This window comes from Dermacentor variabilis, chromosome 4 (assembly GCF_050947875.1).
Source record: "Dermacentor variabilis isolate Ectoservices chromosome 4, ASM5094787v1, whole genome shotgun sequence".
NCBI lineage: Eukaryota > Metazoa > Arthropoda > Arachnida > Ixodida > Ixodidae > Dermacentor > Dermacentor variabilis.
In genome coordinates, this window is record NC_134571.1 from 82454332 (window position 1) to 82482315 (window position 27984).

The window sequence follows — 27984 nt, forward strand, 5'->3', positions numbered from 1 at the left end:
TAGAAATGTGTACTCAAGAGTGCAGAGGAAGCAACTAGTATATAGAAAGGTCTGTTTGCTTTTTGTTGTTCTGTTACTTCTTTTGTTTATGTGTTCTTTACCCCTGGCACATGAAGCTGTCCTTACAAGTCAAAGCAGACTGTATACAACTGTTATGGTTGGCTACTTCTCGTTGCAGGTGGTCACACTCTATCCGGAGCCTGCATCGAACCTGGCCCCCTCCAGGAGCTCTTTCCCGATTGGAAAGAGAGAGGAGTAAGATTTTGCTCTTGCACCATTATGGTATATTTGACTGGTCGTTTCAGAGCACTCTGATGATCATGTAAAGTAACTATGAAGCTGTGATGTGCAGACAAATCACTTTAAGAGCATTGTTGTAGCTTTGTTAACACTATGGGAGCATGCTTGTTGTCGTGATAGTGATTAATTGCTTCGTCAAGCCAACCTTCGAAGCATTTCAGAAGTGCTCGAAAATGAACAGTTGGATGTGCTGTTTTGCTTTCAACCTCAGCCCAAGCATTATGATAACCAGTGCATAATAAGATAAAGGGCACGTGGAGACACAGACAAAATCTGAACTTTCATTAACTTGATCAATAATCAAGCACATTCGTCTGGGTCTCTCTGTTTCCTTCAGCTTAGTGTTACACGCTAGTCATCGTAATACAAAACCAACCTGCCCAAAGGTACGCCTTGTGCTCAAGTCTCCTCCAAGTGTATGGGTGACATCAGAAGTTTGCGAGGCAAGGTGGGCAAAGTCAGTGCCTTCAGTATCTGATGGAGGTCACTCCCTCCCTATACAAGTCTTTGGTATGGCATCCTGGCTTTAGAGTGCTATTGCAGTGACATAACCGTTGTGCTGCCTCTTGCCTTCTCTTCATTCACTTAGTGCTTTCAGGGTCCTTGTCACATTGCAGCCATCTTACGGCTTTGAACAACAAGACACAACACCTGCAGCATGTTTGGTGGCTTTTATTTTGGGTACCCAAGCTGGGCTTTCTTTTTGTTCTCTAGTCATCATTTTTGTACTTGGTAAGCTCGTAAACTGGTGCATGCTCCCAACATTGCTCCTGTTTCCATGCAATTGAGCAAAGTGGGCACTGCACCCTGTTGCCACGGTGTACAATGTATGCGTGTGAGCAGGCCTTCTAAACATTGGTCTGTGCAGTGAACAAACTCGGGAACCAGCTGTGGATACAGCAGATCACTCGCTACAATTCCCCGGGTTTTACAGAGTCATTCAGTGGCTCTCTGCTTAGAAAAGAGTAGACCTTCACGCTAATATACACACTGTTTTCATTTCCACATAAAAGGTGTTGCGCAGCCGCTTGATTTACTGTGCATAATTGTTTAGGACAGGGGACCATGCGTGCATACTTTTCACTGCATGCATACCTGATATTGAAGTGTTTGAAAAGAGGCAAATTCATCCAGGGGAAGGAACCTGTTTTTGAAATCATGCTTTGGTATTCTATAGCTGCTATAGAACTCTACTTTAACAAATTCTTTCTGCGAGAAAGTTAAACTTTATAACAACCACCAGAAGGAACTTATTGCCAACATAGTTAGGGTGTGCCAAGGCTTAAAATCCCAGACAGCATTTTATACTTTAATATTACTGCTAGGCTTGTGTGAATATTCACTATTTTCGTATATGCAATAGGATGTTATGCTATTCAACATTCACTTTGGCTTAAATTTCAATATGCAAAGTTTATCAGAACGAACGAATATGCATATTTTTTTTTGCATACAAGCCACACCACCAATTACAACACCACGGAATGATGATTGAACTTTATTAAGAGCAGACCAGGAAGCCACGAGGTCTGGCCACCTTTCTTTCCCTGTTCACCAGCTGGCACCAGTCATCAGGGTTGAAGCTGGTGAGCTTGGTCTTGCACTGCTGCAGTGTGGGGTGGGGCACGGAGCAAGAAATTTTGAGGAGGCAAAACAGCGCTCGCTCGGGCATCCCAATAATGTCCCTACGTTGGGACATTATTGCTCGGCGACGTGCTCCGTTAAACATGCTCGGCGCGCTCTCCGAAGAGGCTCGCCAGTTCATGGCCGTTTGATGGCGATTCACCACTAGTGCTTTACACATGAATGGATGTGTTTCTTGAGCCTCTCTGTCAGCTCCAAAAGCCTTGAAAAATTAAGTAAAAAAGTGTGTCACAGAGCAATTACCTGAGTGATGTATTTTTTTTAGAACGCCAAATCTATAATGTATGTTTTTTAAAACATGAGATCGATAAGGTAGGTATGATTTGTTCCAGCGAATGACGGTACTTACCCTCTACACCATTAGTTCATATTTAGATTGTTCTTGTAACTACTGCCCTGTCGTTCCTTAGATGATCAAAAGCATCATTATTGATCATTGCTGGGAACTGCTAACTCCTGCGATAGTATCACTTCAGGTGTTGATATAAAACGCTGGTAAAAAAACAAAGTTCGTGGAATGCACTATGCCTACTTCTGTATCTTGTGGGCGAGTGAACTGGGTTGGCATCGGCAGACGTCATCTGCTCCGGGATTACTACTAGTAGCCCATTTCAAGTGCAGTACATCATGTATTTAGGACAGTATTCATTAATAGCTGCTGTCAAAATGTCTGCCACTTTTCTTTATTGAGGTTACAGAATTAAATCTGGGAAAATTTACAATATATGAGGTGATATCGAGATTTTTGTGCGTTGCATCCATAGAAGAACATGTAAACGATGGCAACACGCCCCACTCGTCATATGTCATGCTATTGCAAAAACTGCATTTCCTCCTCGCCCGACCATGACTTTATCGGGCCGCCCATGCATGCTGTTGCGGCCTAGAAGATTCCTCAAATACTTCTTTCTCTGTGGGGTGAGGATAGGGGGCATGTTGTGTGTTTCAGTTGCATTCCCGTACCATGTGGTACAGGGTGTTTGACATGTGGGGTATATTAGGCGGTATTTCATGCTGAGCGAGAAAGTGAAAGTTTGTAATTGTCTGCAGGTTATAGTGTCCCCTTTCGAGAGCTTTGTGTGTGGCGTGGTATAGATTCTATTCTCCAGTCTGTGGGTGTGCGAGTATGTCCATGTATCAGGGCGCTACACGTTTGTCTGGAGGGAGCATTACTTTGTCTCCTAGTGAGGCTGCCCCGAGAGTATGTTCTCAAGCTGCAGCATGGGCTGCGTTGTTGCCTGCTAAAGATGAGTGTCCCGGTGTCCAGACTATGTACAGTTCGGCTAAGTGATTAGTGCGTTCGAGGATACGTAAGGTGGCTGTCGATATTCTGCCTATCGTGTAGTTGAAGCACGCTGTTTGCAAGTCTGTCAAAATCGTGTTGTAGTCTGTTGCTACCTCTTACACAATGCTTCTATCTGCTGCGTGTACCGTGACCACTGCAAGCTCTTCCTTTAGATTGTTTACTACGCTAGGGTCATATACCTGCTGCCTCTGTGTGTGCTTGGCAGCATTGGTGTACCTCGGCATTTCCTCTTTCCTGTAGGAGTGCTTCAGTGCGCTCGCTCTTGCCTCTCCTTGCTGCGTAGTATGCAAGGTGCATGTTTTGTGGGATACGAGAAACTTTTGTTTGGTTCCCAATTCTCCTTGGGATTCGCTGCTTGCGGCTTTGGTTTGTCTTCTCTGTCGTATTCCAGCTGGCGCAAGGTAGACTGGCCCATTGTCGCAAGTTGCCACGAAAAAAAAGGAAGAAAAAAGAAGCTGTGTGTAACTTACAGAAATAACGGCATAAGCGTTCAAGTTTTTCTAAAAGCAGTCTCCATTAGTCGACGCACGAATCGTCCACATTGTACAGCAGTGGCTCTGTTCCCCATCTCCTTGGCAATGCTGGCGGTGGAGAACCTTGCATTAAAGGTGGTTTCATAGAACTGCTGCCTGCCGTTCCATGAGACTACATCTCGAGGTGACATTTGGGCTGCCGTGATGTCACACCTCAGGTCAGAAGTTGCAAATAATTGCCACCCTGAATTTACCACTAAATTTTAAACATTCTTGGTGCGTGTTCACACAGAAATATGGTACACTCTAAAACATGCTTAATTGACAGTTACGGTTTTGGTGAGAAAGCTGCATTGCATAAAGAGAAGGCAAAGAATAATTTGTTGGTTTTAAGACAAATGGTGTAGTAATCGTGCAGCGTGCAATGGTCTTGCTCTTGCCGAAAATATTTCAAAAATGGGCTCCTTGCGGCTGTCACTTATAGAACAGCTGAGCATTTCTATAGCATGCAAGCCAGCATATTTTTGGTGCACAAGTTTTCTTGTGCTGCACAATGTTAGTGAGTGTGTAACTTCTCTCATTCTGTTTTCTTTCATTATGTTTTTTTTTCTCTGTAGGCCCCTTTGCATACACCTGTGAAAGAAGATGAATTTTATTACTTCACTGAAAAGTCCCAAATCAAAATTCCAGTGTTCAAAGGTCTGTGCAATTTAATTTTTCTTTTCTTCTGCTTGCTTTTGCATGGCAAATAAAGGGATGTAATTACAGCAGGAGAGTTGAAGTAACTGTGAAGCACAAACTGTTGTATTTAAAAGAAGCACTCTTGTTTGACAAATTGTAAGCCATTAATGCATGTGAGAGTACTGCTTGCGGCTTTCAGGATGGTAAGCGACATCAGTCTTACCATCAGTTAAACAATTTCTCAGATATATTATTTCACGAGCCATCACTTGTTGGCACACTTGTAGGATTTCTAAAAGCACAGCTCCGGTTGGCAGTGTGTTGTTTACATGGAGTTCTCGTGCTTTGTTTAACAACAAAAGCTAAAATAAGCTGCTTTACGGTTCAGCAATCTGCATTGAGGAAGCCCCAGTGCCATGTTTGCAAGGATTTCTCTCGCACACCTGAATAAAAATAATAGGAAAGATGGTATACGTTTTGTATGCAAATGTTCATATTGGAAATGAAATTTGTGTTCTGTGCCAAATGATTACTGTCTGGTTCAGCATCATGTTTGCGAAATCCAAAGTTGTTCTTTTAGTTTGCCATATTGTGTACATTACAGTTAACAGCTTTTATCTCCTGTTGTGTCACATAGGTCTGCCAATGTATAACCATGGAAACTACATTGTAAGGCTTGGAAATGTTGTGGCATGGCTTGGCACCCAAGCCGAGGAACTGGGTGTGGAGATCTACCCTGGATACGGTGCCAGTGAGGTGCTCTCCGCAATTTTTCTTTTTTTCATTTTGTGTTGCACAGAAATGTTTATGATAGTTCAATCTTCTAGCCTGCTCCATCTACACATGTCTCCACCTATGTTTCAAGGACCTCCGAAGCGGAGTTGCCATTTTCGTACATATTAAGCTTGTTTAGTGTCAGAAACATGCTTCTGGCAGATTTAAAAATATATACAACAAACAAATTGTGGCTGTTTTTCTTGGGAACTTATACATGCTTTAAAGAGCCACAGGAGGGCAAAATCAATGTTGAGCCTTCCACTCTCACTTGTAGCACATCCTAGGTGTTGTTTTCAGGCATATTAGTGATTATTACTAGCATCAGTGATTATTACTAGTACATCTATTTATCTGCTAGCTTTCCTTTAGATTATGCCTCAATAAAAGGGAATTGTTGTTGTCAGGTCACTGTTGTTGTGCTGTTCTATACAGCTGCTCAGACATTCAAATTTTCCTCCAATTTTCACAACTTCGCTGAAAGAGGTTTGCAACGGTGACTCAGCCTTTGTCCACAGGTGCTGTACCATGATGATGGCAGCGTGAAAGGTGTGGCAACAAATGACGTGGGCATAGCAAAGGATGGATCGCCAAAGGTATGTATGCAAAGTGCACTGTAGTACATGTACAAGTGCTTAAGCATAACAAAGTTTTTCACTTGTACCTGTTTTGAAGCACCACTTGTAATTATGGGCATTTGATGCATTTTCGCTAAGTACGTATTATCACCTGATAAAAAGTGCTCAAAATAGCATATCTGACTCTGAAAAATCTGCTGATTGGAAATGCTGTTCATATTTGGTCTTGCTTGCAGTGCATTTACAGGTGCACATTTTTCTTGTTATGGTAGATGGCAAATTACGCTTTGTAGTTAGTTTTGTTGTTCGTAGGTAGCCCTGCAATTAGCAGACACCCATGCTCTTCACCAATCACTGCATCTGGATCCTGAAACAAGGAGCCTGTGGGGAGTTTTGCCACCGGTGTTAATTGAAAAACTCTACAGTCAAGCACTTTATTTCATTCATTACCTCCAGTGCTCTTCCCCAGTGAAGAGCAGCAATTAGTTAATATATTAACAATAAAATGAGTTGTAGTTATCCTGAAAGGTGAAGCATTGGAGGCAATAGTGAAGCGTTAAACAATTGCTACACAAAGTAAGGTGTGTACCGTATTTATTCGAATATAGGTCAACATTTTTTCTTCAGAAATGTTACCCATGATTAGCTATCAGCCTATATTTGTGATCAAGCCTAGCAAGAGTACTGAGCTAATGGAGTTCAGTTTGCAACAGAGCCACCACTGGAGCCGCGAGGGTCAAGGCCGCAAACCAAAATGCCCTGCCATGCATGCCAATACCATATCTCGAAGCCACAGTCGCATAAAACGTAAATACCATATTTACTCGATTCTAATGCGCACCTGTACAGTACAGTGCTAACTTAAATTAACAAGCAGGGTGTCACACGCGCGCAAGGAAACATGAACATGTCTCACTCGATGACCGCAAAAACTTGCTGTCAAAATGCTGGACTGAGGAAGCGCGGCAGCAGCTGCCTCTCGCTTCAACGCAAACTACCGTATTTACTTGCATAATGATCGCACTCGCGTAATGATCGCACCCCTGAATTTTGTCATCAAAATTCGCTTTTTTTTATTTCCCGTGTAATGATTGCACCCCGAACTTGCCGCAGCGATATGTCGTGTGGCAAGTCTAGCTAATGATGATCGCACTTACCATCTGTCGAATGCTACGCAAACGGCTCTTCAAGACAAACCAAGCGGTCTGCACGCACCAAAAATTCTTAAGCAGATGCCCCATTTAATTCCTTTCATCACTTTCCACACTTCCATGACAAAGAAAAAAAGCTACAACCAAACTTGCCTTTATTATGTGTTGGCTTTATAATGGTTGTGGTCAACAGCAACAACAAAAAAGGCACCTTTCGATTCTTCTCGTCTGCACTCGTTGGCGCGGAACAAATCGCGAGTGGCAGCCACGCTTACACTGATACGCTAGAAGTGTACCTGTTCATACGCCGACGCTTGTAGCACAGCTAAGATATTTGCCCACCCTTAGTGGAAACGTGCCATATTAAGATAGTAGTGGAGACAAATGCCGCAGTTTCTGCAGCCTGCCCGCCATGTGTTTCTATGTCGCTGGCAGCTAAGTGTGCCCATCTCTGTTTCTGTCTCCTCAAAGTGGACATGGCTATGTTATTGGCGCAAACTTGCCGCCGATATTAACGATATTATGCATTACTGATACAGAAGGAACTGTTTCAATGCACGTAATGTACTCGCGAGAAGAAAAAGAATCGCGTTCGGCGCGTTCGACTTGCTCTGCCGGCCACCATTTTTGTTTTGGTGTCCCGCACTACACACAGCGACGGCCGCCTCTTTGTTGACCTGTTGTCATTCAGCAGCAATGCGGGATGAAAAAAATGTTTTTTCTTTTTGCGGGAAATTTAACCCGCATAATGATAGCACCCCTGAATTTGCGTCAATTTTTTTTTACAAAAAGGTGCGATCATTATGCGAGTAAATACGATATAAGCGGTGAAAACACCGTGTGCGGCAGACTCTGTCGCCGTCACAGATCGCTTTCAAGATAGGGCCAAGGTGATCATGTCGCCGAAGTGGATCATCAAAAATATATCCTGCTTCGCTTAACTGTGTTGCTTTGCTGACGAAAACCATCTCTTTCTGTTTGCACCCATCCCGCATGCAAGTTTTGGCTACTGCGAATGCCCGTGATGCGGCCCGATTTCTGTCCGTCTCCGCACACATGATCGCTTTCCTTTTAAATGCGGCATCATGATTAACTCGGCACTTCATGCTGATAGAGCAAACGCAGAAAATGGGAAGACAGACAGTGGGCTAATGCCCAAGCACACATACTACAGCACATGGAGGAATCTGCGGCAGCTAGGCTTGAAGTACATACAAGGCGGCCATCTTGAAATGTCGATGGCGATATCGTAAAGCAGATTTAGGGTTCTACTCGATTCTAATGGATTGACTACACCGTGGGGTTGACCTATATTTGAATAATTCTTTTTTATTTCTTGGAGAGCACACTATATAGAGGTCGACCTATATTTGTGCTCGACCTATTTTCGAGTAAACATGGTAGTTTTACTGGCATTATAAATTACAATAAATATTTGCTTGCTAACTAAGCAAGCATGATGTCAACTCTGCACAGACAGACATGAACGAATCTCACCTGATGACAGCCAGCACTCGCTGTGACACTCTCACTGCACTCATAAGCACTCACACTGTGACAGCGAGCACATGCTGTAGCAATGCAGGCGTGATGAGGAGCATCTGCAGCCGGGAGTGAATGCTTTATGCTGCCGTTCACTTCACCGCGTCTCTGAAACTAATTACACGGCCTCCAACATTAGGCGCATAGGAAGACAGCTCGCCTCCAACATACGGAGTGTGGGCCATGTATGCACAAAGCTGTGCGTACAGTCATGCGCAGCCACAGCTGGGCTTGAGGAGGAAATGAGCGCTCTCCACCTCTAGTGTGCACTTGATCGTGTAATCTCCAACATTGAGCATGCGGGTGGACTGTGCACATCAAGTGACCATCCTTCTTGGCTCATCCTCATATGCTTGCCCTCACACCTGCAGCATACAGCTCACAGGCTGCTCTTCATCACACTTAAACTTTATACGGAACATTACGACAACTCACCTGGAGTGTTCATAAAATGGCATAGCTGATTCAAAAAAGCTGCCGATTGGAAATTCTGTTTATATTTGGTCTTGCTTACAGTGCAGAACCAATAAATTACAAAGTTGAACTCCTCTTGCAAGTAATAGCTTGACTGTTGCAATAATACATGTGTATAGTGGACTGTCATGGACAATTTGTGTGTGAACAAGTTAGGGATTATTCAAATGTGTTCTATCATTTCCGCTTTCATCAATTTGTGTGTAATGTCGACATGATTTCACCTTGTGCAGTTAGTTTGATGCCTTTACCATCTTTGACGATTGGATAAATAGGGATGAAAGTTCGTGCTGCGGGGATTACTTCCGAGAGGTGTTCAAGTTTGTAATTTCTTGTTTATTTTAGTAATCCGCAATGATGAATACCAAATAACTGTTGTACTCTGAGCCTCCACAAGTGCTGTAACTGTGCTTTGGAGTGCCAGGCATGCTACAGGAACCCTGCTGCACAACTTGACAGATCCTGTGACTCGTGGACTAGCTGCTGAAACTTTTGACAGAGACCATGCCACTTGTGCAGGACGATATGGAATGGGTCGCCATGTTCAGCTTTTGTTCAGTCAGGGTAGTTTACTTGTGGATAGTGTGTTATTAGAGTTGGTGTGATGGGCTGCATTATTTCCAGTGTTTTATCCAACTCAGTAGTTTGGGCTCGTTGATCTGTTATACTGGGATCCTATATAGCATTAAGACGGCACGGGTCGACCTAACAATGAATACATACATTGCAAACTTTCAGCTGTTTATTTTGAGAGACTTGCACAGTTTTACATGAACATCTTGCACGTCTCAGCTGGGCCGTGACATCACGTTAAAGATGGTGTGCATATATGACGATTCAAGAAAGCCGGTTCCTTTACAGATAGTGATAGGGAAGCAGTGTTCACTCACTTTCAGTTTTTTTTTTTTTTTAGCTGATGCAGAAGGAAGGAAAACAAGCTCATTGTTAACATAAATATCTACAAGAGGAGGTTCTTATAAGACTGCTTGCACAGTCATACATACATACATACTTCGTTCACCTCTCCTCATTGATTAAACTCCAGAAAGAAGCAGTTCACATTAAGTTCACTCTACGGTTTTCACCTTCCTTTCCTTTTTTTGTTCATCTTAATATTTTACCTTTGTCTAGCCTTTATTTTTATAATATCAGCATTATATTCTTTCAAATCTGTGACCATGACCTCACTTTAGACATTTTCCCACATGTGCTCTCTAATCCTAATTCTACTCACTTCGCTACCCATCACAACTTATTCTTGCCTAGTATCCAAACTAATTATGGTAGATCCACATTGCTTTCTTCTTCAGTAACATTTTGGAATAGTTTACATAATAGTATGAAAACTATATCTTCCTTGCAAATGTATAAGAAAAACCTTAATTAAGAAGAACCTGAATCAATTTCTGTTTTTAAACTATATATAATCCCATCTGCCACTGAACATTATTGATGCACTTATTAATGTGGCGAATTGGGCATGTTGGTACATATTTGAGAAGGTGTTAGCACTAAAAAGAAAGCCACGGATGGAGACAGAAGACAAGGATGAGCACTGAACTTCCAACATGATTGTGAATGGTTCCCGAAAATATATGTACTGTCCAAGCCAGGGGTTATCATCTACACTTGCATAACTATGCCAGCTCTTTGTATGCAAGGGTGATGGAGGCCATGCTGATAACATCCCTCCCCATGTCTAGAGATCTGTTCAGAATCTGTCAGATGCGTTTTAGTACTCCTCTTGATAACAGAATTGTTTCCAAGGTTGGGTGAACAGTTCTTGCAAGTCGGACGATGACTTGCCAGCAAACCTACGAAATGTTTTTTTCTTTGCATTCTTTATGTTTTTTGCATGCTCCCTTAGTCTGTTGTTAACACATTTCCTAGTTTGGCCAACATACACTTTTCCGCACCTTAAAGGAATTTCATAGACCACACCTTCTGCACATTCAACAAAACATCGCCTGTGCTTTGTGCCACAGTCGCGCTGCTGAGTTGCTGCCAGGTTGGTCAACCTACAAAGCTTTGACAGCTTGTGGGGAGCACTGTTACGATGTGCAAGTCATGTTCTCTGCCCCCCCACATGCTGTCAAAGCTTTGTAGGTTGACCAACCTGGCAGCAACCCAGCAGCGTGACTGCGGCACAAAGCACAGGTGGTCTTTTGTTGAATGTGCAGAAGGTGTGGTCTATGAAATTCCTTTAAGGTGCGTAAAAGTGTAAGTTGGCCAAACTGGGAGATGCATTAATGAGAGGTTAAGGGAGCATGCAAACAACGTAAAATATGCCTGATAAGAAAAAAATTTTGAAGGTTTGCTGGCAATTCATTATCCGACTTGCAAGGACTGTTTGCCCAACCTTGAAAACACTTCTGTTATCAAAGTAAAATGCATCTGACATGGGAGATCACAGAATGTGAACGAATCTCTATACTTGGAGAGGGCAGACAAAAAGCTGGCATATTTATGCATGTGCAGATGATAACCCCTGGCTTGGACAGCACATATTTTCGTGAACCATTCACAATCATGTTGGAATTTAAGTGCTCATCCTTGTCGTCCTGTCTCCATGTGTGTCTTTCTTTTTAGCACTGCCACCTTTTCAAATGATGCACTTGTATATGTATTCTTCTTTTGATATATATATATATATATATATATATATATATATATATATATGCTCTCTTTCGTTTGCTTTGCTTTTTTACTTTGTTATTTCTTTGTAGTTTTACTCAGTTTACTTGCACAGGAGGTCCTGCCAACGATGATTAAACCTTGGGACCTCCTTCAGTATATGCACAACTATGTATCATTTCTAATGTATATAGTTTGAATTGAATTCAAAGTGGGCACACTTAGGTAGCAGTCCCCGCATGTTGTGGACGCAGCGTTTCACACTCTCTCTTCCTGCTGACATGCAGGAACACTTTGAGCGAGGCATGGAGCTGCATGCCAAGTGCACCATCTTTGCCGAGGGGTGCCACGGGCACCTGGCCAAGCAGTTGTTCAAGCGCTTCAATCTGCGCGAGGACTGCGAGCCGCAGACGTACGGCCTGGGGCTAAAGGAGCTCTGGGAGGTAGACCCCGCCAAGCACCGACCGGGCCTTGTCATGCACAGCATTGGCTGGCCACTTGTGAGCAGTTCTGCTTGCTTGTTTTACAGCTTTCTGGCTCAAAATTATGTAGAGCAATGGTCATAATCGAAATGAGCTGCCTGGGTGGGAGAACATTGGCCTGAAATTGTGTGCAGTAGACTCTCTATAATACAAATCTCTCAGGACAGTGAAACAATTTGTATCACCTGAAATTCGTATCAACTGAAAAGCATTAAAAAACCTGGAAATTAAGAGGGTACATGACAATGGAATGGCTGGCTTGCCTAAAATATCTGATTTTATTAAACTTTTTTTCACACTTACAAGACATTTCTTTGTGTCATGGTGAAATATTTGAAAGTAATATGCAGAAGAATTTGAGAAAAATTGGCTTTTGTAGGTGCTATCGCCAAGCACTGCTTTTTGTTGACACAGCACCACCATCTTAGTGTCACCTTAAACATTACAGATTGGAGACTCAGATAGCCACAGCGCTGTATTTCTCCCTAAAGAAATAAAACCAGCAAAAGTGAGCACGAAAAGGGAAAAACAAGAAAAAAAACTAACAAAAGCAAGCCATCAGGATAGAATTGTGCTTCGTTGTTTGAAACGAGAAATGGGGAGAGAGAGCGGGTGGGTGGCATCTTCCCAGGGTGTTTTGCAACCCTAGTGAGGCCACTGCTTGCAATGCCGTTTTCAAGTCACCATATTTGCTCTAGATCTATCCTCAGCATTTTGTAGAACACAGACAAAAGGAATTATGAAAATTGACCCACACAAATCGAAGCTATTGGTCGGAGAAAATTAAAAATACAAGATAGATGAGAGTTGCCCTCCACTTGAATTTTTGTGGTGTTATGGTTCATATTTTTCTCTCCCATGAGGTCGTGTGGTGTCAACCAATAACAGCAGCGCATTAGTGAAAGTCACTGCGCCACAATTGCTAAGTCTGCTCAGCCTGTTGATCGTGTTCCATGGTGTTCACATGGCCTCCATGATCAGGCACACGACCTAATCTCGGAGACCATGATGTCATTTCTATGGTTACAACAGCTTCTATGAGGCGGCTGTTCACGTGACGAAGTGGTGGGCATGTGATGCGTTGTTCCCGTAGTTGCAACACGTTGCCCATGGCTCTGTGATACTTAAAATGGTTGTAAAGCATAATGCCATAGCTTTTTACAGCGAAGCTGTATATGGCTAGGGTTATATGCATTTTTGTTCTCCGTGAACAAAAACTATCATCATCAATGGCTTATACCCCCGTAAACATTCATACTTCCATTCATACAGTGTATTTAGTCTTGCCCGTAAGGCAGAGACTACAAGCACTCAGCAAAGTGAAGGGAGCAATGTTTAAATTCTTTCTAATCATGCATACAACATACAGAACAGCATGTCGAAAACTGTGATCATCAATGTCTCACACCCCCATAAGCAAGTAAAAAATGCAATGACTCGTAGTCCAATAAGGTTCGTGGCTACTCACCTTGCGTGACTTAGCTGCGATGACACTACCCCTGTTGTCGTCGGTAGTTTCAATGTGGATGCGTCGTTACCGAAAGGGAGCAGTTTACGCATTCCGTGTTGCAGACATATCCCTTGCAATGCCACACTGATCCGGCCCAACCGACCACCCAGCACCATACGTGCATCAATTTGATATTAGCAAAGAATGTGATTGCAGTTGTGAGTGAAATAACGACCACCCACCAAGACAGTAAATGAGTTTGTACCTTTGTTCAAAATTATGTGTCACCTCCATGTTGTGTGCTAAACACCTTCGCTGGTCAACCACCTTCACAGAGTGGAGTGGCTCATAATTTTTTTCATAGTAGTCGCAGTATCTTGCGAAGCTAAATCACACATTACATTTTTAACCAAACATCATAGCAGCACTCTCTTTTGTCATGTCGTGTTTACAGAGCACACAACATTGCCATGTCGCGGCGATGCCATTGGCACCGCTCAACAAGCTTTCCCTCACACGTTGCCGTGCCCCTTTAAGTGATGCTTTTGTGTGCAGCCAAACCTCAATATAATGAACATGGATATGGTGAATTATCAGCTATAATGAACTACATAAAAAATTATCAATTCTGTTTTGGCAATAATAGTGTGTATACTTATGAAGGGTATTGGATGTTAAGAAGTTATTTTTGTTTCAGTCGTTATAACGATGCCTGACTGTACAAAAATAAAACAGGTTAAATTTACACTGGCGAATTTGCTTTACCCTTATTTTTCAGCACAAGGACATCTACGGAGGGTCGTTTATGTACCACCTGGATGAAGGTGCCCCTCTGGTGTCCATAGGTTTTGTAGTCGGCCTGGATTATCACAATCCGTACATAAGCCCCTACCAGGAATTCCAGCGATATAAGACACACCCCCACATACGCAACATACTCGAAGGGGGCAAACGCATTGGCTATGGGGCAAGAGCTCTCAATGAAGGTGGCCTGCAGGTACGTTCCTTTACTGATTGCAGAACCTTGCTTGTTCAAAGCGATTAGAGTGCCATTATGTGGGACAAAAAAAAAAAAAAACTCACACAAGTGTTCCTTATTTGTCATTTTTGTATTTGTATATTTCTGTGTTCCTTTTCTTTTGTGTGTGCTATAGTCACTAGAACAAGGCAGTAGCAGCTAGCCCAGGTCAATGCCCTACATCAGCCTTTTTTGCTTACATCAAGCCAATTCACTGTTGCTGCTAAATTGAGCAGCTATGTATGGACTAAGCACAACACTCTTTACCAACTGGGAAATCATTATGTCAATCTATTTAAATTTCTGAAAGGTGTTCGGTCTGATAAAGCAACTGCTACTGCTTCCACATACCGTATTTACTTGAATCTAGGCCGGCCCCGATTCTAAGCTGACCCCCAAATGTCCGAAGCCAGAAAAAGTTTAAAAACTTACCTCGAGTGTAGATCGAACAAGAAAAGTGAGGACAGCGATCACAAAATGAAGACGGCATTTATTTAATATGAACATGCCGAGCTCACTCTACATTATCATCACTGCTAGCCTCATCGCTATAGCCCAGACCACATGTGCGCTTACGGACGTTCGCAAGCATCGAAACACGGCGCAATCTCGGCGAACAGCTCCTCTCTGTTATCGTGTGCTTATTTTCCTCGTTACGACACACGCAAAAAACATCCCCCGTTGCCCCCTCCAACGACGGATGTTTTTCTCATTGTTGCCGAAGTCCCGCCCGGCTTGAATGTTTGACGACGCCTCTGCGGCTAGCACAACTTTTCATTTGAAAGTGGCACTATAGTGGCATCGCCTGTTTGGTGCCATTACGATAACGCCATGCTAGGGATGACGCATAGGGATGCCACATGCCGATACGACACAGGTCAAAATAGTGACCTCGTTCATGTACTTCAGTTGGCTGATGGCGCAGCTAATCGCGGGTGTGATACTGACTTTTCTAGATGGTGCTAGCTATGCGCCATATTTATCATATTTAATTACAAACTCGTGCATTTTTTTTTTAAATTCTCGAATATAAGCCGACCCTAGAGTGTGGTATATGATTATTTGAAGAAAAAAAACTTTAGGCCTAGATTCGAATAAATACGGTACAAGTGCTTTACAAACTGAAACACCTGTGCAGGGGCTCATTGACAGTTGCATTTAGTTGCTGAGCATAGGGTCGTGCTTTCAATTCTTTGCTACAATGGACAGATCTACAGGGGTCAAAATGTGGAAACACTTGTGTACCAAGTTTTTTCTGTTCATCAAGGAACCAAGATGATCAAAATTATTCATGCCAGACTCGGGGCTCCTCACTAAAAAATGTGCCAGATGTTCTACATGTAAATGCTGATTTTTGAAGTACACAATGATGTCATCCACACAAACGTTACGAAAACGACCAATGGAGAGTTTCAGAAGAGTGTTAATCACCTTTTGGAACCAGCTTGGCAAATTCTTCCAGCCAAACGGCAGGTGATTGTACTCGTATACCGTATTTATTGGAATCTAGGCCTATAGTATGTTTTCAAATAATCATATACCAAACTCTAAGGTTGCCTTAGATTCAAGAATTTTAAAGAATGCACCAGTTTTTAATTGAAATTGATAAATCTGGTGCATAGCTAGTGCCATCTAGAAAAGTCAGTATTGCAGTTGTTACTAGCCGTGCCAGTAACCAACTCAAGTACATGAGCAATGTCGCCATTTTGACCTGTGTCGTATCAGCTTGCGGCATGGTGTTATCGTAATGGCACCAAATAGGTCATGCCACTATAGTGCCGCTTTCAAACGAAAAGTACTAAGCACAGAGGCATCGTCAAACGTTCAAGCCGGGCGGGGCTTCGGCATCGATAAGAAAAAGAAGTTGCAGCTGCGTCCAAAAGGCGAAGCATTGATTGCAATAGCAAATTAGTAGACAGTTAGCTAGCTATACGAAGTAAGGAGAGTAGTTTTATCGGCCATGTAAACTGTGGGGTCTCTCACACCGTGCTCTTGGGACAAGGGAACGACAACACAGTAGTGCAAACAATCACAAGGGCATTTATTGCACCTTTCATAGATCAGTGCCTGCTAGCCGAGTTGCTATCCACAAAACATGCCGATGGGCGCGCGACAAATCTAGAAGTCTGACTCACCGCGACCGGAAGCGAGCGAATATGTTCGCCCCATGCTGGATCCCAACGCCTGGTCGTTCGCGCGTACAGTCACGCGAATCGTGGCGCGTTCGAAGGCAGCCACGCGAGGCGGTCTCGCAGAAGCATGGGTCGCCGCGCGCGCGCGCGGGACGTCCCCGCCGCGCGCCGACCCGCCGGGGAAGAGGGTCGCTGCACGTGCGGCACGACCGGCCCGCTTGCTGTCTCGAACCCAACCGCCCGAGCGCCTTGTCTCCCGACGCCCGAGTAACCCCGCAGCGGCGCGACGCTCGCGCCATCTCTCGCACCGCGCTTGTACCACTCCAACCGCCGCGGGCGCCAGGCCACGCGGCGGGCGAAGCCGCCCTGCAGGAGACGAGCCATGCGGGAAAACTAGATCTCAGGGGAGGCGTGAGAGTCACGCATCCCCACATCACTTGTAAACATAGGTATACAAAGAGATCTCCATATAAGGGACATCAGGGGAACACTGTGAATTGTTCGTTATTCTGAAAGATTGTTGTAGCGAAAGCCCCAAAATTAACGATTCCACCCATTATCCCATCACTTCATAAGTTGTCACCATATGGGCTATCCATAAAAACATTGCTGTTGGTTCTCGGCACACACTGTTGCTATTTTCCATATATTCCGCCGCCACACATCACCGAAGCACTGTAAATTGGAGTGATGCACACAAAACAGACAGATGCCAATGCCGAGAAATCTACGGACAAAAAGATAGCTCCATGTCACCTCCAAAGCATAATGTTTCTAGTTTTTTGTTTGTTTTTCACATTTCTTGCCATGGACACCGCAACTGTCTCGCTTGAGGCGGACACCTGAACTATGTCAAAGCGCAAGCACGTAAACGACACCGTCTTGAAAGTGCAAAGTGTGACTGTGTGGCATCCAAAGTGTGACTGTGTGGCATCCCCGCGAGTATGAAGGTTACATTTCACTGCGCGGCATGTAGCTAGTACGGCTGCAGAAAGAAGCGCGAAATAAAGAGACATGTACAGACAGAAGGGTGAAAGAACAGATGCGCCTCCATTGCTAGGCAACACTTTTCTTGGCGGAGCATGCGCTCACAAAACCTGATGCGTTGTCGCCTCCGCTCGCTCGCATTCTTTTTTTCTCCGGTGCTGTCTCAGGTTTTCTGAACCCATGCACCTTATCGTCTGCTTGCCTACTGTTTTTGCTGCCGGGAAGATACATGGAAATCTAAGAATCGCCAGATTTCTTAATATTAGTTCGTAGTACTGAGGCATTGTTAATATCACAGGAAAACAATAATGATCGTTATCCTGAAAAGTTTGGTGTTCTGGAGTTTGTAGTGCTGAAATATATTTATATTGAAACTATAAGACGTCAGCAGGGGATTTCTGAAAAGTTTATTAATCTGAAATGTTTGTTAATGTGGCGTTCGTAGTAAGGAGGTTTCACTGTACTAATGAAATTAGCAAGCATAGTGTCACATGCGCACAAGTAAACATGAACACATCTCACTTGATGATCGCGGAAGCTCGTTGTCAAAATGCTGGATTGAGGAAGTGCAGCAGCAGCAGCGAGCGAATTGACTTCGTGTCATTGATGAATTGATGCATCTCCCATCAATGCGAACTAAGCTGTGAAAACACAGCATGCGACCAGACTCTGTCCCCCTTGCAGATGGCTTTCAAGATACAGCGGCCCGGAGTAAAACACATCCCCCCATCCCTCCCTACCCTTTCCCCGGATCCATGCACATGACTTCCTTCCCACTTTCCTTGCTTGTGTTTGTGAGATTGAGCTTGGCCTGTTCATATTCAACAAATGCTGTTTACATTTTGTGAACTTTGTGCTCGCTTTTTTGTTCAGCCTACAATCGAGGTGAGTATTTTTTATTTTTTTTTCTGGCTTTGGACTTTCGAGGGTCGGCTTAGAATCGGGGCCTGCCTAGATTCGAGTAATTACAGTATATCAAAAGGGGTAATAAAGGTAGTGTACTGTATTGTCTCTTCTTGAAGTGGCAGTTGCCAAAACGCTTCACAAGTATAGATCCTAGAAAAACACGTGGAGCTGCCAGTTTCATCTGTAACACTGTTTATCTTGGGCATTGGAAAAGGGATCAGGTGTGTTTGGTTGTTAATTATCCTATAGTCCATACAGCGCCACAGGCTACCATCTTCTTTCAGAGCTATTGTTATCAGTGATGCAAATGCGGACATGGACGGCTGAATGATGTTGGCATCCAGCATCTCTTATAGTTTTTCTTTAAGCCACACCTTTTTTTCTTTTGTTAGATTATATGGCTTCTTTCGTACCACACTTGTGTCATTTAACTTGAATGGGACTTGAAACTTGGTTGTGGCCGGCATGTAGCCTCCTAAACAGACCAGTTCTAGATAAACTGGGCGAATGTTTTCACATTCTTCGGTACTCTTATTGTTTCGAGCTGGGTTTCGCATTTGTGTTATCCACACCAGGGCACATAGACTCAGTGTCATCATAGTAAATATTCAGTTTTTTTAACTTCATGTCCGGAATGGAGGGCAGAAAATCATATTCCACGTCTTTAATAGCCAAAGCTAGTACCTCTGTATCTGTGGCTGATATTTGAAGTTAACACAAACCCATTCACTGTGTTCACATTCATTGCCATCTTAGCCCTGTACAAGTATTCGTTTGCCAGGGAATATATGTTCTGGTTTTGCTTTTCTTGATGGACACCGAAGCACTGCTATCGCATAGGTTGTTCGTTCGCTTCTTGCTGAATATACAGTAGGCTTGGTGATATCAGCATGATGGCCTCCATAATCAATAAAGGCACACTTTTGATATCTGTTGTTTCTTTTTGCTCTCCCTGGCCAAATGTTTTACCACATGAGGCATTACAGTAGCCGACCGATTTTTCGGACTAAAAGAATTCAGACTTAATGGATATTCCGGACTTCATAAATGCACCATCAGGGTTCCCATAGAGCTAATGCATTTTCGCAACTCATTTTCCGGACAAAATTTGCTGCGGCGAACCAGCGCTACGAGTCAGGGAGGACGCAATTTTGAATCTTGAGCTGCCTGACTAGCTTCGGATCAGACGTGAAGTGGCTTGGATCGGTATAGTAATTTGGTTAGCAAGTATGGGAGGCGTCCAAATCTTCGCAGCAACGGTGGCGCCTGTTGTAAGAAATGCCAACCTTAAAGGCCATGTTTTTGCCTGTAGCCTGCGGCGGAAGCGATTTCGAGAGCCGGAAATCGGTCATGCGCAGTCAGTTTGGCACCACCTATGAACGCCAGGTGATACTCACAATAATCACCATCATCGTCAGTTTTGCCTCGGTATCTTAGGTGGTGTCGCACACGTTTTCGTACAGCAGTGATCTGTTGGCTTTTATCCAGTACAGTGCAATTGAAATCATTGCCTACCATCACTAGCCGCCGTACAAAATATCATCGCTATTTCGATGTGTTGCAGCCATTCATTTAGCGCAACGCCGACGTGTTTTCGACACCATGGCCCATACTCTTCACCCACCTCCACCGAATGTGCTGAAGAAGCGTGGAAAATATTCGACTGTGACACATGACAGGAAGGCCGCCGCCATCAGGCTTATAGAGCAAGGACGGACCCAAGTCGACGTCACGAAGGAGTTTAATATCTCCAAACAGACCTTGTCTGATTACGTGAAAAAACAAAGAAAAGACCTTGTCTGCAGTCAACCAGTCGCACTGCAAAACTACAAAACATGACCAGAAAGGATAACATACGAAGCTTGAAGAGGCCCTGCAGCTGTGGTTGAAAGGAGTCCTAGCAAAGAACCTCCCCGTTTCGGGCAACATGCTCAAGCAAAAAGCTGAAATGCTCGCTATAAAAATGGGCATTCAGGACTTTAAGTTCATCGACGGCTGGATCCGTGGGTTTAAGAAAAGGCACGGAGTCTGATTCGAGAAGGTTTGCAGGGAGAGCGGTGCCGTGGATCAATGTACTGTCACGGATTACCGGACGAGTAAGTTGAAGGCTCTGATACAAGAGTATGTTCCTGCAGACATTCTTAATTGTGATGAGACAGGCCTATTCTTCAAGATGCTGCTGGACTGTTCGCTTTCCTTTACTAATGAGGCCTGTGCTGGTGGGAAGCATAGTAAGGAGAATGTACCTGTCATGGTCGAGCAAACGCGGTTGGCGCAGAGAAACTGCCCCTTCTAATGATAGGGAAGGCAAAAAACCTGCATTGCTTTAAGGGTTCGAAGAACCTGCCTGTGTGGTACAGCAGCAATACAAAAGCCTGGATTACACAAAACTTGTTCGAAGATTACATCCGCCGTCTGGAGCGGATGTTTGAGCGCCAGAAGAGGCAAGTCGTAATAGTCGTAGACAATTGCGGGGCACGCGGCACTGTACACAACCTGCAAGCTATTAGTCTTGAATTCTTGCCGCTGAATACAACTAGTATGCTCCAGCTGATGGGACCAAGGGGTCATTAAAAATCTCAAGGTGCACTACCGGGGTCGTTTACTTGGCTGCACACTCGTGTGCTTTGACAGTGGGAAGACGTACTCCGTAAACCTGTTCTCTGCACTTGGCATACTAGCGGATGCCTGGAAGGCTCTTCAGCCTTCAACGATTGCAAATTGTTTTACGTATGCTGGATTTTGCAACTCTGAAGGGCCCGTTACCAAAGAGGCAAATGGCACCGCTGAAGACATCAACACTGGCGAGCAGCTTATTGCTGACTTGCGCAGCAGTGGGATGGACCTTCTCGCTGCTGTTACTTTTCATGAGTTTTCCGCAATCGACAACAACACAGAGTTGTGCTTGGAGGTTACGGACGATGAGATCGTGTGCCAGGTGACCGCAGAGCCGCAATGCGACTCGGACTCCAACGACGACATCTCAGGCTGCCCGCAACCATCAATGCAAGACGTCAACGATCTAATATTGTCGTCTAGTGTGTACGATGAGAACATGACGCTTGCAAGCAGACGTCGTTACAAAAAGTAGGAATTTAAAACAAGGGACCATCCGCTACTTTTTCAGTCCAGTTTAGCTGGAATAAAGTTCGGTTTTGCGACTCACAGATTTTTCAGGCAGTTCTTTTATTCAGACTATTTTTCGGTCCCCTCCAGGTCCAGAAAATCGGTCGGCTACTGTAATGGGTCCTGAAATGTCTGAACCAAATTTGGAGGTTTCTTCCTGCATCTCCTGTGAAAAGGGCTGGTAAGTGGTGTGGAAACTACAACTTGATATCTTGTGAGGGTCGTGCCAATGTTTGTTGGCTCTCTCCATCCAGTAGTGTGAAAAAGCTTGCAACAGCTCCAACATTGCTTCTAGCGTTTCGGGACATCTAACCTGCATCAGCCACCGCAGTTCCTTTGGTAGCTCATGGGTAATGAGCGTTAGCACTGATTTTAACAGCAGCTTTGACTTGGCAATCCAACGGAGGCATTGCTCTCCAAGGAAATACTCTGTTGAAGTACCAGGCTTTAAGCGGTAATAAATAGCCTAGTCCCATTGTTAGGCTGAATTTTCTTGAAAGGCTGTTATAAAGCTTGCATTCCATTTGGACCATGGTTCGCATTTCCAATACAACAGCCGAGACTCATCCCATTTTCTTGCTAGTCCAGCAAGAGATGGCCGCATGTTAGCTATACAGTCTCTGTCGGACTTCCATCCATTGTATTTATGCAGCCAGCTCGTAGAAACCTATCCAACTTTCTGGAGGAGCTATCAAATATCTCTGGTCGCACACTTTCGAAATGGCAATTGTCACGAAAGTTTACTGCTGACATTAACGTTTAATTGAGCTTGTTCTGCTGCTACATTTGCTGCTGCTGTATCTCCTATGATTGCAGAATAGCTGACTGCACATCAAATGGAGATGGCTTAATGCTAGGGTATGTCTGAAGCCACTTCAACACAAGTTCACCGAATAAGGGTGTTGGTAGATTTACTTCTACTGACCCTTTATCGAGAAGATTATCGACTCGGCGCTACGTGAGAGAAGCAGTGTTTCACTGCAAGACTGCTAGGTTGAGGCTGAAGAAGTGGCCGTTGCTCCACCGGCAGCGAAGGACTATCTGACAGTTTCCAACGATACTCTCGGACTCGCAAACAGCTTGCCGCAACTACTTGCATGGCAGAATCAGTCATCGAGCACTCCACATACTCTGCTCAGTAGACTGTGAAACACAACAACAAACAGGCACAGAACCACATGAAGCGATCACACACACTATCGTATGGGTACTGGGACACATGGGGGTGGCAGGGAGCCAAGAGGCGGACGGGATAGCTTGAGAGTACGCTAATTACTGAGCGTGCAACGTCGACAGCCTCGAGGAACTCATGCCTGTACCCCGAGAGTACTCGGCTATTTTAGACAATTACAGAGGCAGCAGGAAGTGGTGCCTCCCACCGCACAAGTTCCTTAGTAGGGAAAAAGCTGTCACATGGAGATGACTACAAATAGGGCCGTACCCTAACCTTAACGTGCTAAGTAAAATGCACTTCACACTATATAAGGACAAATGTCCATGGTGCAGTGAGGAACTCACATTATACCACATAACGTGGGCATGTCAACAAACCGATGTAGTCCCAATCATATCACACCCAAGTGCAGAGCAATGGGAGGAAGTGCTTTCCAGCGACCATTGCGAAGACCAGCTAGGCCTAGTGTGGCTTGCATGACGGATAGCAGAAGCCAGTGGAGCCCTGGACTGAGGGCAGCTGACCATTGCGATAGAGGACAGATGAAGCAGCGGGTGAAGGCCTCCGGGGAAGACACAAGGCAGAAGTCTCCCCTGAAGAATCCGTCCCAGCCGCAGAAGAACACAATTACTAGAGCTCAATAAAGTTTTCACTAACTAACTTGGATGACATAGAGGCTTCAGCCAAGACAGTGCTGACGAGCTCACCCGTGGTTGTGTTTGGGAAGGGCGAGGGCATATTCGTCTTGGACCTGGAATTTCTTAAAAACCAAGTGACCACCACAGTCTTCTACAAGGAATGTCACCGACATCGCAGTCTATATTGTCGCTGCGCCAAAATATGTAGTGGTACTGTACATAATAACACAGAACAAATATGATGCACGTTTCCATGAGTCATTTCCTCATTCTCCTCATTCCACTGCCTCTTCTGTTTCCATCTTCTTCTTCTTATTCAGATCATGTCATCCTACCTAGCATTGCTGGCACACAGCATCAGCAAATTTTGCTCGGTGTCATGACATCGTGATAATGGTGGAGCTTCTACAACTTTGAAGATATGTGTGTCAGTACTCCTGTTGAGCAATCAGCAATGTCGCGTTACCATGTCTCAGGTTGCATAACTGAAGAAATGGACGGACTACATAGTCACAGGACCGATATTTATATTGCAGTCTGAGAACCTGCTAGTCCTCAAAAGGCTACAGGCTAAGGCGGTCGTTCCGGAGCACAGGCACTTCTGTCTAGCTACCCAGTTGACGGTAGTGGCTGGTGTAGTGGTGGCAATGATAGTGATTTACTGCTCTGCTCTTATGTTTTCATATGGCATTGCAGAGCCTGCCGAAGCTAACATTCCCCGGTGGTTGCCTGGTTGGCTGCAGCCCTGGCTTCATGAATGTGCCCAAGGTGAAGGGCACCCACAATGCCATGCGCAGTGCCATGCTTGCGGCTGAGGCTGTGTTCGAAACTCTGACGGGAGAGAATGCATCCCCAACTAAAGGTGAGGACTTGGAGGCTTTATTCCTGGCTGCAGTGGCCACATTTCAGTTTAGAAATATGTGGATTTGGGAGTATCCGACATCATGGAGTTCACGTGAACCACCAAAGCACTGATGACTATGAACTCGCCTGTTGTCTGCACAGTTTCACAATGTGTTACCACATTCGTCGACACTGGAGCTAGGTGAGAGACGTGCACTTGCGTCTCCTGGCCATGTTTCGGCAAATACTCATGAAGCTGCTCTGAAAATGCATTGCTGCCAGCATCTTTGCTGTCACACTGTTTTGCTCTCAACAATGACATTTTCATGATGGCTATCGCAACGAGTCCGGAGAAGGGAGCAATGTTTCATTTATAGGCTTTAAAATTGAAATAAGTCACCTTTTAGCCGTCTGCTGTCAGTCATACTTTGTGAAAGCGCTCCTTGTTGGAAGCTTGCAAAGCTTATGCTATAGTAACCTTAGCCTTAAGTTTGGTGTTTACACTCCTTTAATGTGAATCGCATTAACGTTGACTTTAATTATGAGGTAGGTATTGACTATATCATCATAAGGTGGATTGCACCGTAACCACATCTGTAATTATGATGCTTGTGAATATTGTAAAGTAACTAAGCTCTTTGATCAAGTGATGAAGGGCATGAAAGCACACTTGAAATTGTAGACTGATAAGCTGCACCCACTAAGCTGGAGATTACAGGTTTCTTAGTTCAAAGCAACAGTGATGGTAACAAAAGCCAACACCCTGGCATCACATCACGACAGCTCATTGCAAAAATAATTCCTGTGTCACTGTTTGCATACATGGCTCGTTCTGGTTGGATAGGTTTTTATTGAACAATTTCATGAATTTTATTATCCTCAGGTTTAGAGCCTAGCAGTTACGAACAGAAGATACGCAACAGTCCAGTGTGGAAAGAGTTGCACTCTGTGCGGAACGTCCGGCCTTCCTTCAACACTCCACTGGGTGTTTACGGCTCGGTCGTGTACACAGGAATTTTTTACTTCCTTTGTCGAGGCAAGGAGCCCTGGACCCTGTCCCACAAAGGTAATCACATTCATTAAAGAATTGTCTCCCCTTTTTATTATTTATCTTTGCTCTTTTATGTAACCTAGAGGCGACGTAGCTTTAATTATAAAGGAGTAGGATCATTTATTTGTGCGAGCTGTCAAGCTTATGCTCAACCCGTAGCACGAGTAAAACATATTTTTTGGCTGTTGACATCTCTAGACTAGGGACATGGGCATATTAGAAACTTTTGAATAACGAATCAAATATGGTTTTATTTGGTTCCGTCTTCTAATTGAATAAGCATTACTATTCATAAATATAAATATTTTTCTAATAGTTTTCAAATATTTCAAATCCTTAGCTGTGCCCAATCCAGCATAAAGTTGGAGCACATGTGTGACAAATTTAATCTCGGCGGCCATAGTAGACCAGTTTTCCGAACCCCGTATGTATATATATTTCTTGCACTTGAAAAAACTTCGTTTGACCTTGAAGAATTGTTCCCTGAAGTGACGGCCTTATATGAGAATTTACCAGACCTCATAGTAGGAGAGAGTTCAATTTCACAGCCCGAGTCCTCTCACACCACCAAGAATCTGGCATCTCTTGGTGGTGTAATCTTCCTTTGCGTAATTGTCGCAGACTTTGCTATCACTAATACTGCTTTGCCTTTCCGGCAAACTGCAGCCTCTCTATCTCTCTATTTTTTTTCTCTTTTGCTGTGAGTCTGAGTACAAGCGCTGCTGCACATGACTGCTTTTGATTCTGGTTTTGAGTGAATCCGGCTTGGCCTCATTTCGGTTACTGAGTGAATTGTACAGGCTACCCCAACTATCATGAACCAAGACTTTAAAAAATAGTAGTTGCTTTACTCGAAGAAAACCTAGTGCATATTGTTTCAAGTACAGTGGAGTAGCCACCAGCAATTATTTCGTTACTGAGATTTAATTTGGTAATTGCAGTTAATTATTTAACTCAAGAAGTACTGTCCTCATTATGAAAGTTTCAATGAGGCATTTGTAGGGAGCCCCAAATGACATCTTGTTGAGGTGTTTTCAGCGACATACTAATTGCGCACACTTTTTTTCGACTGGCAAAGAAACCTCACAAAATCATCCTCACCTCACCAGCATCGTAATGTAGCACACTCAAGTAAGCTGATTGAAAGCAACTGCATTGCCTGTCGCGAACCCGAAGAGACAGCGCACCATTTACGGAAGGAGCCCCAACAGCAGGTATTGCGGCTGCGCAGCTATTCCTTCCTCTCATTTCTAAATCACACTTATCCGTCTCTCAAGGCCAACTGATCATGTTAATAACAAAACCCCCTTGATAATGCAGCCAAAGCGCCACTCTGACCTGGCACGAAATGTGAAGAACAATGTAATAGGCATAGAATGTTTCAAAATCCCAGCTTTGCTCACACCGCATCGAAAGAGTGTGCACGCAGCTGTATTTCGCGCCAAAAACTTGCTTCACACCGAAGCCAAATGAAAGTGACGGTTTTATTTTTACACGTGTAGAGAAAAGGCAAAACCGATAAGTTCAGAAAAGTAAATACACCACTTCTAAATGAGCCCAATTGGCAATTGGCACGTCTGCACAAAAAACAGAACAAAAGAAGATCATATTTCAGTGTCTCCTTATTATCAATAAGTTCGAAAGCGCTGTCGAACACCAGCTGCTGCCTAGAGGACATGTTTGAGTAGGTCTTCTTCTACAGCTCTATGCAGTACTGAGTCCAGTTTATCACGTCTTCAATTGACCGACGTTGGAATTCTACGGCAGACATCCCTTATCCTTGCCTTGAGCTAATCTGACATCCGTCTCGATCATGTAAGCCCAATCTTTCATATTGTGACTTCAACATCTTCTACCCCACCAAGAACTTATATCGTGCATGTTTCGCTACTAAAGCCCTATAATTCGCACGCTGATCTGACACCCTAGGAAGCATCGAGACGGTGCTTCTGCTGCCTGGGGTCAATGTCACGTACGAGTTTGTGCCGCTGTGTACAAAAGGACGTTGGGAGGTGAAGAGAAGGTTGAAGTGTCTCGACGATCGGTAGATGGTGTTACCCTGACTACTGAGCCACAACCTTGTAACTGTATATATTGTAAATCCATATATTTTCTACTTGGAGCAATATAACCCCAAAGAAAGAAATCGAGTGAAGAGAGGTCAGGTGACCTAGCCGGCCAATATACAGGCCCGTGCCTTCCAATTTGTTGCACATGAAAAGTCGCATCCAACCAGTTTCATGCTCAGCTGCTGCTGAGTGCCAGGGCCCCACCTTGCTGATACCATAGAAGTGGAAGACATGACAGTGGGACTTCGCTGAGAAACTCATCCACCACTCCTTCAAAGATTTCGTCCATGTAATGCTGTCCAGTCAGTGTGTGATCGAAGATGATACTGATTATCGCAGCGGCGTAAATTCAGCGCCACACATTGAACCACCACTGTTACTGGTGCCAATTGCGCTTTATCCAGTGTGGATTGGAGTCACTCCAATAGTGTGCATTATGCAAACTTACCTGGGCGTTTCTGCGAAAATTGGCTTCATCTGTGCACATGATGCTGCTCAAAAACTCCAGCGACTCATCGGCTTTTGTGAGGACCCAATTTGAGAAATCTTGA

The 27984-nt window shown here is 44.2% G+C and overlaps 1 protein-coding gene across 1 annotated transcript in view; it reads left to right on the forward strand.

Moving 5' to 3' along the window:
* Positions 1 to 27984, forward strand: part of Etf-QO (electron transfer flavoprotein-ubiquinone oxidoreductase) — a 40851-nt gene that overhangs the window by 5577 nt on the left and 7290 nt on the right. The window contains exons 4-11 of the mRNA XM_075689589.1: positions 179 to 255; positions 4341 to 4422; positions 5042 to 5160; positions 5697 to 5774; positions 11845 to 12057; positions 14268 to 14486; positions 24167 to 24332; positions 25197 to 25379. Coding sequence (XP_075545704.1) covers positions 179 to 255; positions 4341 to 4422; positions 5042 to 5160; positions 5697 to 5774; positions 11845 to 12057; positions 14268 to 14486; positions 24167 to 24332; positions 25197 to 25379 — 1137 coding nt within the window. The remainder of the gene's footprint in view (positions 1 to 178; positions 256 to 4340; positions 4423 to 5041; positions 5161 to 5696; positions 5775 to 11844; positions 12058 to 14267; positions 14487 to 24166; positions 24333 to 25196; positions 25380 to 27984) is intronic.